The sequence below is a fragment of the Micromys minutus genome (genome assembly GCF_963924665.1).
Source record: "Micromys minutus genome assembly, chromosome: 30".
NCBI lineage: Eukaryota > Metazoa > Chordata > Mammalia > Rodentia > Muridae > Micromys > Micromys minutus.
Window position 1 is genome coordinate 31,457,106 of NC_137965.1, and position 15,533 is coordinate 31,472,638.

The 15,533-nt window shown below is 38.2% G+C and overlaps 1 protein-coding gene across 1 annotated transcript; it reads right to left on the bottom strand.

Moving 5' to 3' along the window:
• Window positions 1–2,255: 2,255 nt before the first annotated feature.
• Window positions 2,256–3,194, bottom strand: LOC308439978 (vomeronasal type-1 receptor 4-like; the record flags this gene model as incomplete). Its single annotated transcript, XM_080941911.1, has 1 exon — window positions 2,256–3,194. The coding sequence occupies one exon, from the start codon at window positions 3,192–3,194 to the stop codon at window positions 2,256–2,258; it is 939 nt and encodes a 312-aa protein (XP_080798037.1).
• Between the last annotated feature and the right edge of the window lie 12,339 nt (window positions 3,195–15,533).

Below are 15,533 nucleotides of genomic sequence, written 5' to 3' on the forward strand. Positions count from 1 at the left end.
GTACATTTACCTAGCAATTGGTACTTGATAATATCGATGTCTCTATTCCATTTTTATCGCCCAACAATTGAAACCTCATCTATCCATCATGTTGCCCAGTATGGTGGAAAGCCCCGCTCTAAGGTGCCTGTCATCTAATCTCTTTAGTATTTTGGAATGATATAATTTTATGTGCTCTATTTATTAAGTATTTGTTCTTCATATGGTGAATGAAAGACATAATCATTCTTATTTCTTGCAATCTTTATGAATCTCATGCCTCTTTTGTCTGCCACTCATAATTCATAATAATCATATGAATTAGTCATAATTCATATTATAAATTATTCATAAAGAATTGCTAATAATTCATTTGGTTCACTCATCCTTATTAGGGTCTAAAAAGCCATTTTAGGTTTTTAGTCAAACACAGATTATCTTTTGTGGTCTTGTCACAATGCAGAGCTGTAGGCTTTTAATTTAATTCATGTAAAATTTCTTATTTTTAAAGTTTTATTAGGATCACTTTATTCAATTTTATTTATGTTATCTCTTCATATGTTTTGACAATTTTTTTTATTCACAGTATATCCTGATCACTGCCCACTTCCTATCTTCCCAGTCCTGCCAACGAAAATTCCTCTCCAACCACCCATTCCCCTTCTTCTCAGAGGAGAGAAAGCCACCTGCCCCCATCAGGAACCATGCTACCCTGGAATATCTAGTCCCAGAGGACCAAGTACCTCCTTTCCCACTGAGGTCTAACCAGGCAGTGCAAGTAGGGAGGAAGAGGATTCTTCCTTGTGTTAGGCTTGTTCTCTCTAGCTTATAATTCTGTCATCCCATTTATACAAATCTAAGTTCTGCCATGTGGCTGGTTACCTCTACTCAATTTTTTAATCCGACCTCCTGCCTGTCTCTGCAGCAAATCTTCATACACCAGACACTTTCCCAGACTTCCTCTCTCTATCCAGAAGTCTCACCTTACAAATCTACTCTTTGCTAGATGTCTTAGGCTTTTTATTTTAACAAATTTATATTATTGTTTCCTTAGACAGGCAAGGAAGGACAGAGACACATCATCACACAGTGTTGAAAAACAATCTATAAAATCTATGATAAGCAAAAGTGGAGGGATAGACTTCTCCCTTCTTACTTGTATCTGTGCCAAGTCAGGGAGATGACCTAAGTCCACGAATCAGCTGTAAGAGTTTCCTATGGTCATAAATGGTGATATTTCAAGGATTTTCACCTCAAAAGAAGGGGGTTTGCTTGGGGGTTAGCTTTATTACACAGGAGTATAAGAAGGCAAGTATGTCATAATCTGTATTTTGTTAATGAAGTGATTTTTCCATGATTTAAAAGAAAAGAAAATACCAGATCCAGTGAAAAACATTTCAGAAACCCTGCAGATGTAAGGGGATTTTACAGTGTCCCAAAGTGTCATCCTAAATGCAAGTTTCAGAGCCCCGGGAAATACCATAGCAGTATTCATTGGCTTCTGTGTGATTTCTTTATTCCTCTTTGAGGAGAAAAAGTTAGAAGGTTTTTTATTAAAACCTAGATGGGCTGTTGGGGTTTTGGCACCTTCTACTGATACCAGGGAGTGCAACGGCCAGATGGTTTCAGTTGTCCTTTCAATGCCTCAGAACCTATATGATTGCTTAAATAAAAACAAACAAACAAACTTAAGAAAAATAGCCTTGGGGCCCGCAGATTATAGAGACATGGGTCCTTTGGGATAAACTCATCCGGTCCTGTTTGAACCAGGGGTCCTGCTGATTCTTCATTGGGTGCCTGGTACCACTGACCACCTCCTTTACTGGAAGGAACAAAGCTTAGCCATGTAGTTGGGTTAACAGGAGCTCAGCTAAGGTGAATAGGGAAGAAACAGCCTCCACCAGAGACACTTTTCAGTGAAATAGCTTTCTTTATTAGGGGCAAACAAAGCTTAGGAACCTTGATAAGTGGGGAGGGTATGGGGTGAGTGTACATCGTTATGATTGGCTGAGGCTCTTGAAATTCTTCAGGTTCATGAAGAAGAATTCCAAATGCTAGCTCGACATATTTTACTAAGGTGATAGGAAGTTTAATTCAAAACCTGTCAGAGTACATGACTATGTCAAGTGTGACAGATATGGATGGTGTAAAGGCTATGTACAATAGCGCATCCAGGTCCAGAGCAAGAAGAGAGCAGTCTCAATCGTGCCTGACTCAGACTTAGATTCTCAGGGTTTGGACACATCTTGACCTCACTCTTGCTCCAAACTGCCTACTCAACTCAAATGGCTTTGTAGCCTCATAATGAATGGTATGGAACAAGGACCCTTATGATCCCTAAAGAGCAACAGTAAGGGAGAAATGGTGGGGAAGCTTACGGTCAGAAACTCTTTGACATGCCTCAACCAGAAACGAGTGTTCACAAAAGAAACATGGAAGAATGTACAAATACAATCTAGAAGATAAAAGCTCACAAATGTGACCACCAGCATCAGGATAGTGTGGGATGCTCTGGTCTCAGCAAAGGCTCTGAGCTTCTGATTGGGGTTGTGTATGTAGTGCATTCTCTGGTGGTGTCTGTTTAGGTGAATAACCATGGAGAAACTTGTCCAGACCATGATGCTGATGAATAAAATGTCCTGGGCAAACCGTAAGAAGATCATGCCAACACTGAAACCCGAGATGGAGCAGACCCACTTACCTTTAAAATCAGTGTCATTGTGTGTTTTCTGTGGGCCACTGACATTCATTGGAATGTAAGCATTATTTAAGATACTGAACAACCAGCAACTGTAACTAGAATATATTACAACCTTGGTGGATATTTCTCTGACCAAGACTCTAGCCCAGTTACCAGGAACAAGAGTGACAAACTGGTAGCTGCTCAGGGCACAGGTGGAGCACATGCTTGTGCTTCGAGCTACCATGTGAAAAAAATACATAAGTTTACATGTGAGGTCAGTTGGAGGCATCCTTGGAGCCAAAACTGCCCTATGGTTTGGAAATGTCAAGAGCAGGAGAATGAAGATATTGGCAACAGCTACATTTAATATGATGACATGAACGGGCATCGGTTGAGAGTCAGTGAGAATTGGAGAGAAATTGTGGACAAACAGAAGGATGTTGCCTACAGTCCCAACCGCAGCCTGGCACAGCAAAAGGACCTGAAGAGCCATTTCCTCTGTGGTTTTCAGGGTTTTATTTTGAGTCAACATGGAGATGCTTCCTTGGGTTATGATCATGTGCAACAACTCTGTCTTCAAGAATATTCTCAACTATCTGAGAGTTTCAATTGATTTGCAGTGTTTTGTATCCAAAGAAAGGTGTCATTGCTTTGTCACATGAGTTTTCTCTGAAGAAACCCTGCATAAACATTATCCCAGAATATTGTTTAAAATTATTTTACTTTATCTTCCCTTATGATAAAACTGTGCATGTGATGCTACTGTTTTTCTCTTGTTCAACAACATGACACATATTTTAACACATTATTGGTTCTTCATCTGTATGCTTGAACATTCATATACAGGAATGTATTTTTGCTGTTAGAGTTCAATATTGATCCTCATTACAATGTGTTAAAATTATAAATTTGTTATAGGAGAGATGGTTCTAGATCTAATGCCTTCTGCTTATATTTGAGGCTCTGTATTTTCTCATATTTTTAATCATGATAGCAGGCAGAATAGTCACATGCATAAAATAAATATATATTCCATAATATGGAGAGATGGCTCAGTGGTTTAAGCAGTAGCTTCCACAGGACACACAGTCAATTGCCAGAGTCCACATGATACCTCACAATTATATGTAACCTTTATTCCAGAAAAGTGAGACCTTCACAATCATACATGTAGTCAAAACACCAGTGTATATAAATGTGTGAAATATTTATAGATGATAATTCATATTTAGTGTTTATTCTTTATAAAAGAACTTGAATGAAGATCGTTATAAAAATGTTATAAAGAAACCTGCATTGAATTTTTTTTACCCTACCCATCATCATGATAGAATACAGAATATTTCTGAAAAAGTCAGTAGGTTTCTGTTCATAAGGAAGAATATTAATACACACATATGGCATCTATGTAGGGAAACATCTAAGGAATCCATACATATCATTAATTCACAAATATTCAAACTTAAGCTATTTATTTAAGGAATGGGTTCTAAAATCAGTAAGATGTCCAGCTTTCTTCAACCACAATACAAACACATTCCTATCATGTCTGTTAAAGTCTTTGTATATGTGAATAATTGAAAACTCAAGTTTATTAATGTTCCTGTTTAGTCTGCAACTTATTTGGTTTTATTTTGATTTCAATAGGAAGAATAAATTTCTATCCAAGATCTAAAAATCTCCCATATCACACATAGAAGTCACATTAAAGGACATTTTCAGATGGGTGCTGAAATATGAAATAGACATTTCTCTAGAACAGTGAAATAATTGACAAAGTTAGATAAACTGTGGAGACAAAGAAAACTCATTCTAATTATGAATGTTGGTTTCAGAACACTCTAGACCTTAGGAGGGAGAAGAGAACTTTAAGCGGAAACATGAAGCTGGGGAAATCTCACCTGCCCAGTCACATCAAGGATCAGGTTGCTCAGAGAGGTGAAGGCAAGATGCTGAACAGGTACTGATTCTCCTTTCCCTTGAAGATTTTCGCAGTGTATTTGTTTAATAAAACAGATACAAAGAAATGGCTTCCTGTCCATATTTTCCAGGAAGTGCTGTGCAGATTGCTGAAGGAGGGCAGAAATCAGAGCTCATAAAGGGACAGGGTCTGGTCCTGAAATGCCTCAGAGAGTCCATTACTTTGTCATCTGTGTTGTTGTTGGCATGTATGTATGAAGATTCTGGAATACTTTAAAAAACATTTATCCCCAGCGCAAATCAACATGTTTTTATGATGATACCCAAGAGTTTTTTAGTTCATAGTGAGTAGTCGAACAGAAATTAGAACAAATGTTCCTTGTTTCCTTCGGGAAAATCTAAGTTCTGAATTAGTGTTGTCATTGGGTATGGAGAGGGAGAGTACAGGGGAGATCAGGAAATTGTTAGCTGTATTCCCAGGGGTCCATTACACTACATGCTTTCACAGTTGTAAAATTGTGCTGACATCAGAAAGCAATCAGTGTGTTATCTGTAATTCTGTTTATTCCTGTTTGACCAAGGACATTTTAGTTTGACAAATTAAGCAATGGAAGCCTACGTTTCTCCCATAATTCCTTGGGTTATTCCAATGTCCATTTGCTGTGAGACCAATCATGAGTCAATTTCTGATACACTATGGATGCTCATTAAAAGCCTTATTAGACTGTGATATTTCTATAGAACTTTCTATGTAAAGAATCAATTTTGTAACCTTATTGTAGTACCAAGTTCGGACTTATGGGTAGCTGCAAGCATGCTCAGCTGTATCCATATGACTCTAACATAGTCCCTGAGGGGCATCTCTGTCAGATTCCTGCCAATAAGTACTTTTTGGGATCAGCTATAGTGCTTAGATTTGGTGACTGCACCTGTGTTGGATGCCCAGGTGAGTCGGCTTCTAAGTGATCTTTTCTTCAGTCCCTGTTCCTCTATTTGACCTTGCATTTCCTCCCATAAGAGTCTTGTTCTCTGTTATAAGAAGGACTGAGGCATCCCCATTTAGGTCTTCCTTCTTTTTGAGCTTCATATGATCTGTGAGTTGTTTCTTGGGTATTCAGAGCTTTCTGGAGCTAGTATCTGCTTATCATTGAGTGCATACCATATGTGTTCTTTTGTGACTGGGTTACCTCCCTCAGGATGATAGTCTCTAGTTCCATTCATTTGCCTGAGATGGAGATCAGGAGAAAGTACACTTTGTGAAGGCAAATGGAGGGTGAGAGGGGATGGGAGCAGGGCAGGGTAAAGGGATAACATCTCAAATGTAAATACAGAGTATTTACTAAACAAGACAAAAAAGAATCAATTTTGCACATACAAAGAATGTGAAGAATGAGGACAGAGCAAACGTTATCTACTGTAGAGAACTATCCATGTTCACTCTGATGTATTCACAATAGCCATGAAATTGAAACAGGTTAATTCTCCGTCCATTGAATAGATAACTGTAATTGTAGTAATTTATACAATGGGGATTATACCACTATTACATGGATGGTTCTGCATATGGTACTCCACAAATTTAGGGAAACATTGTGCATTTTTCCAAGTTCTTAGACATTAGCATTGAATCTTGAATTGTGTGTGTCTCATTTGGTATACATATATAAATGTCAGGAGTGAAGTAAAAAACAGATGGTTAAGTGACTTTCACTTGAACACAGTTGTTGAATAGATTAACATAGATAATGGACCTTGGACAATAATCTCTCTCAGGACAGTAGAAAGATAGCATACAGCAGAGAAAATGATGAGATTTAATAATACTATAAGACTATTAGAAAGGCTAAAAAAACCTACTACTTTAGAAACTTAAAAACACTATTTTTCTATATCTAAATTTATAATCACTTGTTTATATATTATCTATATATCATTTATACCAATATATATTTATGCATTTGTGTGTGAGAGAGAAAGAGAGACAGACAGTCAGACAGACAGAGGGAGAGACAGAATCTTGTTTCATTTTGAACAAACACACACAGGCAATTTCCTCTGATACATTTAGGGTATCTTGAAAGGCAATGTGACAGTATACAATTTTCATTGCAGTGTTTTCCCCACTTCTCTCAAGTATAGATCTCATCTGTCCAGGTTAGAGAACATTCAAAAGTATTTTTACTACTCTGATGTCTCTGTGGACTGAGTTACAGGTCAAAAGCTTAGCTCTCCCTGAGTCTAGGGCTCACCTAAGTTAACATCACTTAGGAATTAATGGAATTCCCTAATTTATTTTAAATAACTAAAAAAAAACTATATTACTATCTAAAACCCAAGAACTTCAGCCATTTATTTCATTTACATGGCATCCGTAGGGAAATTAGTTCCTCAACTTGTCCTCTGACTCCACATGGGTGTAACAGCACATGTATCTATGTACACATAGTACACGCATCTAAAACACAATCAATAAAGTAGTAAGATTTGAAAAGTGTGTGAGGGAGACAGTCTGAGAAACTCCTGTTTAGGTGAAGTGAGTGGTTAAGGCTAATGGCGGTAAAATTAGGTTACAGGATAAAGTTACCAGAGAAACTAAGATGGTGGATATCAAGCAGTTTGGCTTCTACATACTCCATAGAATATACTGAGGATTCTTGACTAAGCACTTCCCAGAATAGGTGCATGAGATCTGAATATCTATAATTTACACATCAGTTCCAAAGCAAGATGTACATTGCACTTTGTGTCCTGGGAGGACTTAATTAATTTGGAGAGACACACTTCCCTTCTCTCTGCAACATCAAAAGAAGACATTAAAAAAAAAGAGATGACAATGGAACAGAAGGCATTTGGAACAACAGATCAAGACAGGAGTTACTCATAAATCTATAGTGTTCTTTGGTATTATTTAATTCTTAATATCACATTTATTATTTTATATGAGTATATTGATAGGTACTTATGCCATTGTAACTGAAATTTTGGGTTATCTCTTTATAGTAATCAGAATATATAATGCAAATTGTGAATTACTTCTTTGAATTTATACTTTGATTAGTAAAAAAATGAAGAATATGCAAATAGAACAAAGAATCATTTTATTAGAGTAACAAAGAAAACATACAAAATTAGATAAACTGTAAATGTAAACAGCTTCTCAATTAAGGAGAATGAACAAACAATGAAAAAGAACCAAAACATTGCATTAAAAAACCACTGAATTTTCCATGGATGGGAAGACAGCCCAGTGGTGGGAGCAGTGATCATAGAGTCTAACAAATGCCAAGTGTTAAAGCAAGCATTTGTAGAGCAGAGATATTAAGAATGCTTTAGAACAGCATGGATATCCTCTGTAAGATGCTATGCTAGGTGTTGGGAGTGTGGAAATAAAAAGTACAGTATTTGGTCAAGGAGACAATGCCCATCTCTCTCTATCTCTCTTTTTTATTACCTTTTTTTTTTTACACTCTAGTTGATTCCTGCCTTCCAGTATGCCCTTCCTCAGTTTCTCATTCCATTCCTTCTCCCCTCTATCAAAAGGATGTCCATCCATCCCTCCAGACCTCCCAACTACTTGGGACCTCAAGTATCTTGAGGATTAGGCATGTGTTACCCACTGAGGCAAGACCAGGCAGTTCTCTGCTGTATATATGTTGGGGTCTTGGAGCAGCTCATGTAAGCTGCCTGGTTGGTGATTCTGTGTCTTAAAGATATCAGGGGTCTGGATTAGTTGAGACTGCTGGACTTCCTATGAGGTCACCCTCCTCCTCAACTTCTTCAAACCTTTTCCTTATTCAACCACAAAGAACTTTTGGGGAAATTACCATCTCTGACCTCAAGCTGAACTACAAAGAAATAGTCATAAAAACTCCATGGTATTGGCACAGAGACATACAGGTCAATCAATGGAATAGAATTGAAGAATCAAAAATAAACCCACACACCTATGGCCACTTGATCTTTGACAAAGAAGCCAAAACGCTACAGTAGAAAAAAAGAAAGCATCTTTAACAAACATATTTATCTGCTTGTACAAAGCTGAAGACCTCCACATAAAACCATGTACATTGAGTCTAATAGAAAAGAAAATAGGAAATAGCCTTGAACACATTGGCACAGAAAAAAATATCTTAACTAAAATGCCCAACTGTGGGGAGATAGATCATGAAGAGATCGCCTCAAGTAGATAGATATGGCCCCCATTTGAGGGATGGGACTACCCACCCATCTAAAACTTTTAACCAATAATTGTTCATGTCGAAAAAATGCATGGACAAAAAATGGATCAGAAAGAGCCAGTGGTGAGCCAGCGTGTGGTCCCCCGGTTTCCCCTCCCCACCTCAGCTTTCTTCAGAGAACCAGTAACGCTGCATCCGGCTATTCCCAGCCAGACAACATGGAGTGAGGAACCGCACTCAGACCACCCGCCAACAGAAACAACAGTGAACCAGCGGTGAGCCAGTGGTGAGCCAGCAGTGATCCAGGGACACAAGACTGACAAGATGGCAAGAGGAAAGGGAAAGAACATACCCCAGGGAAACCAAGACAACCTGGCAACACCAGTACCCAGCTCTCCCATAACAGCAAACAGCGTAATGCCAAACACACCAGAAAAAGAAGACACAGACCTAAAATCATACCTCAAGATGATGATACAGATCCTTAAACAAGAATGGGAGGAAAAGCATAAAGAATTAGAAGTTTTTAAAGAGGAAACAAGAAAAACCCTCAAAGAACTCAAAGAACTAGAGGAAAACAGAACCAAAGAGATGAAGGAGTGGAAGAAGGAATTAAAAATGGAAATTGACACAATAAAGAAAACACTAAAAGAGATAACCCTAGAGGTAGAACACCTAAAAAAGAAATCAGGAGTCACAGAGGCAAGCATCTCCAACAGACTACAAGAGATGGAAGAGAGAATCTCGGGGGCCGAAGACAACATTGAAAACATAGACAAAGCAGTCAGAGAAGATGCAAAAACCAAAAAGCTCCTAATCCAAAATGTTCAGGAGATCTAGGACACAATGAGAAGACCAAACCTAAGGATAATAGAAATAGAAGAGGGCAAAGAATATCAACTAAGAGGCACAGTAAATATTTTCAACAAAATCATAGAAGAAAACTTCCCTACCCTTAAGAATGAGATGACCATGAGCATAAAAGAAGCCTTCAGAACTCCAAATAGATTGGATCAGAAAAGAAACTCCTCCCGACACATAATAGTCAAAAAGCCAAGTGCCCAAAGTAAAGAAAAAATATTAAAAGCAGTAAGGGAAAAGGGCCATGTAACATATAAAGGCAGACCAATCAGAATCACACCCGATTTCTCAACAGAGACTATGAAAGCTAGAAGAGCCTGGACAGACATCATGCAGACCCTAAAAGAGCACAAGTGCCAGCCAAAGCTGCTATACCCAGAAAACCTATCAATCAACATAGATGGAGAGACTAAGATATTCCAAAACAAAACTAAATCTACACAATATCTGACAACAAACCCAACACTACAATGAATTATAGGTGGAAAACCGATTACAATGAGAGGAACTATATCCTAATAAAAACAAGAAAACTCCTAAGCAAGAAAACCTAAAGAAGAAAAACATACAGGCACAATTCAACCTCCAAAAACAAAAACAGCAGGAAACAGAAACCACTATTCCTTGATATCTGTTAATATAAATGGACTAAATTCCCCAATAAAAGGACATAGGCTATCAGACTGGATACATAAACAAAATCCAGCATTTTGCTACATACAGGAAACTCATCTCAGAGACAAAGACAGACACTATCTCAGAGTAAAAGGGTGGGAAAAACCTTCCAAGCAAATGGCCCCATGAAGCAAGCTGGAGTGGCCATTCTAACATCGAATAAAGTAGATTTTCAACCAAAAGTTATCAAAAAAGATAAGGAAGGACAGTTTTTACTCATTACAGGGGAAATCTGTCAGGAGGAACTCTCAGTCTTTCACATATATACTCCAAATACAAAAGCATCGATATTCATAAAAGAAACACTACTAAAGCTCAAAAAATACATTTTACCCCACACAATAATAGTGGGAAACTTTAATACCCCACTCTCACCAATGGACAGATCAGGGAAACAAAAACTGAACAAAGATACTGTAAAAGTAGCAGAGGTTATAAACCAACTGGAATTAATAGATATCTACAGAACATATTATCCTAAAGTAAAAGAATACACCTTCTCAGCACCTCACGGCACCTTCTCAAAAATTGACCACATAATTGGTCACAAAACGAGCCTAAAGAGTTATAAGAAGATTGAAATACTCCCATGCATCCTCTCAGATCACCATGGTCTAAGGCTGATCTTTAACAACAACAAAGACAACAAAAAGCCCACATACACATAAAAACTAAACAACATTCTGTTAAACGATAGCAGGATCAAAGAAGAAATAAAGAAAGAAATCAAGGATTTTCTAGAATTCAATGAAAACGAAAACACAACATACCCAAACCTATGGGATACAATGAAAGCAGTACTGAGAGGAAAACTCATAGCTCTGAGTGCTTCCAAAAAGAAACTGGAGAGAGCATACATCAGAAACTTGACAGCACAGCTGAAAGCTCTAGAACAGAAAAAAGCAGATACACCCAAGAGGAGTAGATGGCAAGAAAAAATCAAAGTTAGGGCAGAAATCAACCAAATAGAAACAAAAAGAACCATTGAAAGAATCAACAAAATCAAGAGCTGGTTCTTTGAGAACAAGATTGATAAACCCCTAGCCAGACTAAATAGAGGGCAAAGGGAGAGTATTCAAATTAACAAAATCAGAAAGGAAAGTGGAGAAATAAAAACTGAAACTGAGGAAATTCAAGAAATCATCAGATTCTACTACAAAAGCCTATACTCAACAAAGCTGGAAAATCTGGAGGAAATGGATGAATTCCTAGACAGATACAAGGTACTAAAGTTAAACCAGGACCAGGTAAACCATCTAAATAATCCCATAACACCTAAAGAAATAGAGGCAGTCATCAAAAGACTCCCAACCAAAAATGCCCAGGTTAGATGGGTTTAGAGCAGATTTTATCAGACATTTATTGATGACATAATACCAATACTCTCAAAACCATTCCACAAAATAGAATCAGATGGAAAACTACCTAACTCATTTTTTGAGGCTACAATATTCCTCATTCCTAAACCACACAGAGACCCTACAAGGAAAGAGAACCTCAGACCAATCTCACTTGTGAACATTGATGCAAAAATACTCAACATAATCCTTGCAAACCGAATCCAAGAACACATCAAAACTATCATTCACCATGATCAAGAAGCCTTCATCCCTGGCATGCAGGGATGGTTTAGCATATGGAAATCCATCAATGTAATCCACCATATAAACAAACTCAAAGAAAAAAAAAAACACATGGTCATCTCACTAGATGCTGAGAAAGCATTTGACAAAATTCAACACCCCTTCATGTTAAAAGTCTTGGAAAGAACAGGAATCCAAGGCCCATACCTAAACATAAAAAAAGCAATATACAACAAATCAACAGTGAACATCAAACTTAACAGTGGGAAACTTGAAGCAATCCCACTAAAATCAGGGACTCGACAAGGCTGCCCACTCTCCCCCTACCTATTCAACATAGTACTGGAAGTCCTGGCCAGAGCAATTAGACAGCAAAAGAAAATCAAAGGGATACAAATTGGAAAGGAAGAAGTAAAAACATCACTATTTGCAGATGACATGTAGTGTATTTAAGTGACCCCACAAATTCCACCAGAGAACTCCTACAGCTGATAAACAAGTTCAGCAAAGTGGCCTGATATAAAATTAACTCAAACAAATCAGTAGGCTTCCTATATTCAAAGGACAAACATGTGGAGAAAGAAATTGGGGAAAAGATACCCTTTACAATAGTCACAAAAACTATGAAATAGCTTGGTGTGACTCTAACTAAGCAAGTGAAGGACCTCTAAAGAAGGAAATCGAGGAAGATCTCAAAAAATGGAAAGATCTCCCATGCTCATGGATTGGAAGGATCAACATTTTAAAAATGGCCATCTTACCAAAAGCAATCTACAGATTCAGTGCAATCCCCATCAAAATTCCAACCCAGTTCTTTACTGAGTTGGAAAGAGCAATGTGCAATTTCATTTGGAATAACAAAAGACCTCGAATAGCGAAATCCATTCTCAACAACAAGAAAACATCTGCGGGAATCACTATCCCTGACTTCAAGCTATATTACAAGGCAATTGTGCTGAAAACTGCATGGTACTGGTACAGAAATAGGCATGTGGATCAATGGAATAGAATAGAAGATCCAGAAATGAGCCCTCACATTTATGGTCACCTGATTTTTGACAAAGGAGCTGTAAACATTCAATAGAAAAAGGCCAGCCTATTCAACAAATGGTGTTGGTCCAACTGGCACTCGGCATGCAGAAGAATGTAAATAGACCCTTTCTTATCTCCTTGTACAAAGCTCAAGTGCAAGTGGATCAAAGATCTCCACATTATACCAGGTACACTGAAACTATTAGATGAGAAAGTAGGGAAAACCTTAGAACTCATAGGCACAGGAGAAAATTTCCTAAACAGAACACCAATAGCTCAAGTTCTAAGGTCAAAGATTGACAAATGGGACTTAATGAGATTGCAAAGTTTCTGTAAAGCTAAAGACACTATCATCAAAACACAACAGCAGCCAACAGAGTAGGAAAAGATATTTACCAACCCCACATCAGATAGATGCCTAATATCCAAGGTATACAAAGAACTCAAAAAGCGAGATACCAGAGAATCAAACGACCCTATTAAAAATGGGGTACAGACTTAAACAAAAAGTTCTCAATTGAGGAATATCAAATGGCTGAGAAACATCTAAGGAAGTGCTCAACATCCTTAGCCATCAGGAAAATGCAAATCAAAACCCTGAGATTCCACCTCACACCAGTCAGATTGGCCAAGATCCACAACTCAGATGACAATAGTTGCTGGCGAGGATGTGGAGAAAGAGGAACACTTCTCCACTGCTGGTGGGGTTGTAAACTGGTACAACCACTCTGGAAATTGGTCTGGTGGTTCCTCAGAAAAATGGACATAGTACTACCTGAAGACCCAGTTATTCCACTTCTGGGCATTTACCCCAGAGATGCTCTAACATACAACAAAGATACATGCACCACAATGTTCATTGCAGCTCTATTTATAATACCCAGAAGCTGGAAAGAACCCAGATGTCCTTCAGTAGATGAATGGATACAAAAATTGTGGTATATTTACACAATGGAGTACTACTCAGCTATCAGAAACAATGACTTTATGATATTCTCAAGAAAATGGATGTATCTAGAGAATATCATCCTGAGTGAGATAACCCAGTCACAAAAAACAGACATAATATGCAGTCACTAATAATGGGATACTAACCCCAGAAAGCTCTGAACACTCCAGAAACAACCCACAGTCTATGTGAAGATCAAGAAAAAAAAGAATATATTTTAATTAAAATAGAACTGTATCATATCCCTCTCTCCTTCCTACAGCTCCTCCCAGTTTCTCTCCTGTCTCCTCAAATTAATAACCTCTTTACCTATATTATTGTTGCATATATACATAAGTGTATGTATATGTGCCCACAACTACTTAATTACAACCTTATAAAAATGTATTTGTATACTTTAATGCAAAAATGCTTAAAAATCTGTACATTTATCTTTGTTTTTTAAAATAAACTTTAAAAAATGGATCAGAGACTGAAGGAAAAGCCATTCAGAGACTACCCCACTCTGGAATCAATCTCATCTAAAGAAACCAAATCCTGGACCTATTGCTCATGCCAAGATATGCACTCAGACAGGAGCCTGGCTTGTCTGTCCTCTGAGAGGCTCTACCAGTACCCAATTAAACAGGTGTAGGTACTTATAGCCAACCACTGTAACTCAGCCCGGGACCCTATAGACATGCTATGAGAAGAACTGAAGAATCTGAAAGGGATGGTAACCAACATACATGGGCTGGTCCTTGTCCCTCACTATAACTTTAGTAAATGACTGCCTTGTCTGGCCTTAGGGGAAGGGGATGCACTTGGTCCTGTGGAGCGTTGATGCCCCAGAAAAGAAGAATGCTAAGGGTGAGTTGGGAGTGGGTGGGGGAGCACTCTCTTAGAGATGAGGGGAGAGGAATGCGAGGCGGGGGTTGGAGAAGAGACATGGAAAGGGAAACATGTGAAATGTAAATAAATAAAAAATAAATAAAAAAAGAGAAAAGAGGATGGTTAATGGAATAAAAATCACAAAGAAAAAAATATTAAAAGCTTCATGGGGAAAGAACTAGTCATATATAAAGCAGGCCTGTCAGAGCTACATCTCACTTCTCAGCAGTGATTCCAAAAGTAATAAGGGTCTGGAAAGATGTCTTGAAGGTTCTAAGTAACCAGAGAGGTCAGCCTATAATACTATACCTAGCAAAAGTTTCAATCAACATAGTTGTAGAAAGCAAGATATTTCCTAGGAATTGCATTGAATCCAGGGACCTGTGCGTGGGCGGCCGCCCTTCCACATGCGGGGATGGGTCTGGCCTTGGGCCGGAAGTGTGCACCCCTGATCATTTCCACTGCTTGAACCGTGAGAGCTCTGTACAGCTTTTCCGAGTTAGAAAGTGGGTAGAAGAAGTTGACCCACCCTTCCGCTTAGGATGGAATGCATTCTTGCTGCTCTTCTGAGCTCCCAGTGACCTCTGCCAGCTAAGTTTTACTTTATACCATCGGTGACTAAAATTTGCAGTAAGTTTTGCAGTGAGGTTTCTTCCTTTTGCCCCCAACTATATACACATTACAAAACTATTCTGTATCACATGATTGAAAATGAAACAAATATGAAAATGAACCACACAATCAACACGTTAACTTTAATACTCCACATTATTATCTTGGTCACAATGGTCATAACTGCCTTG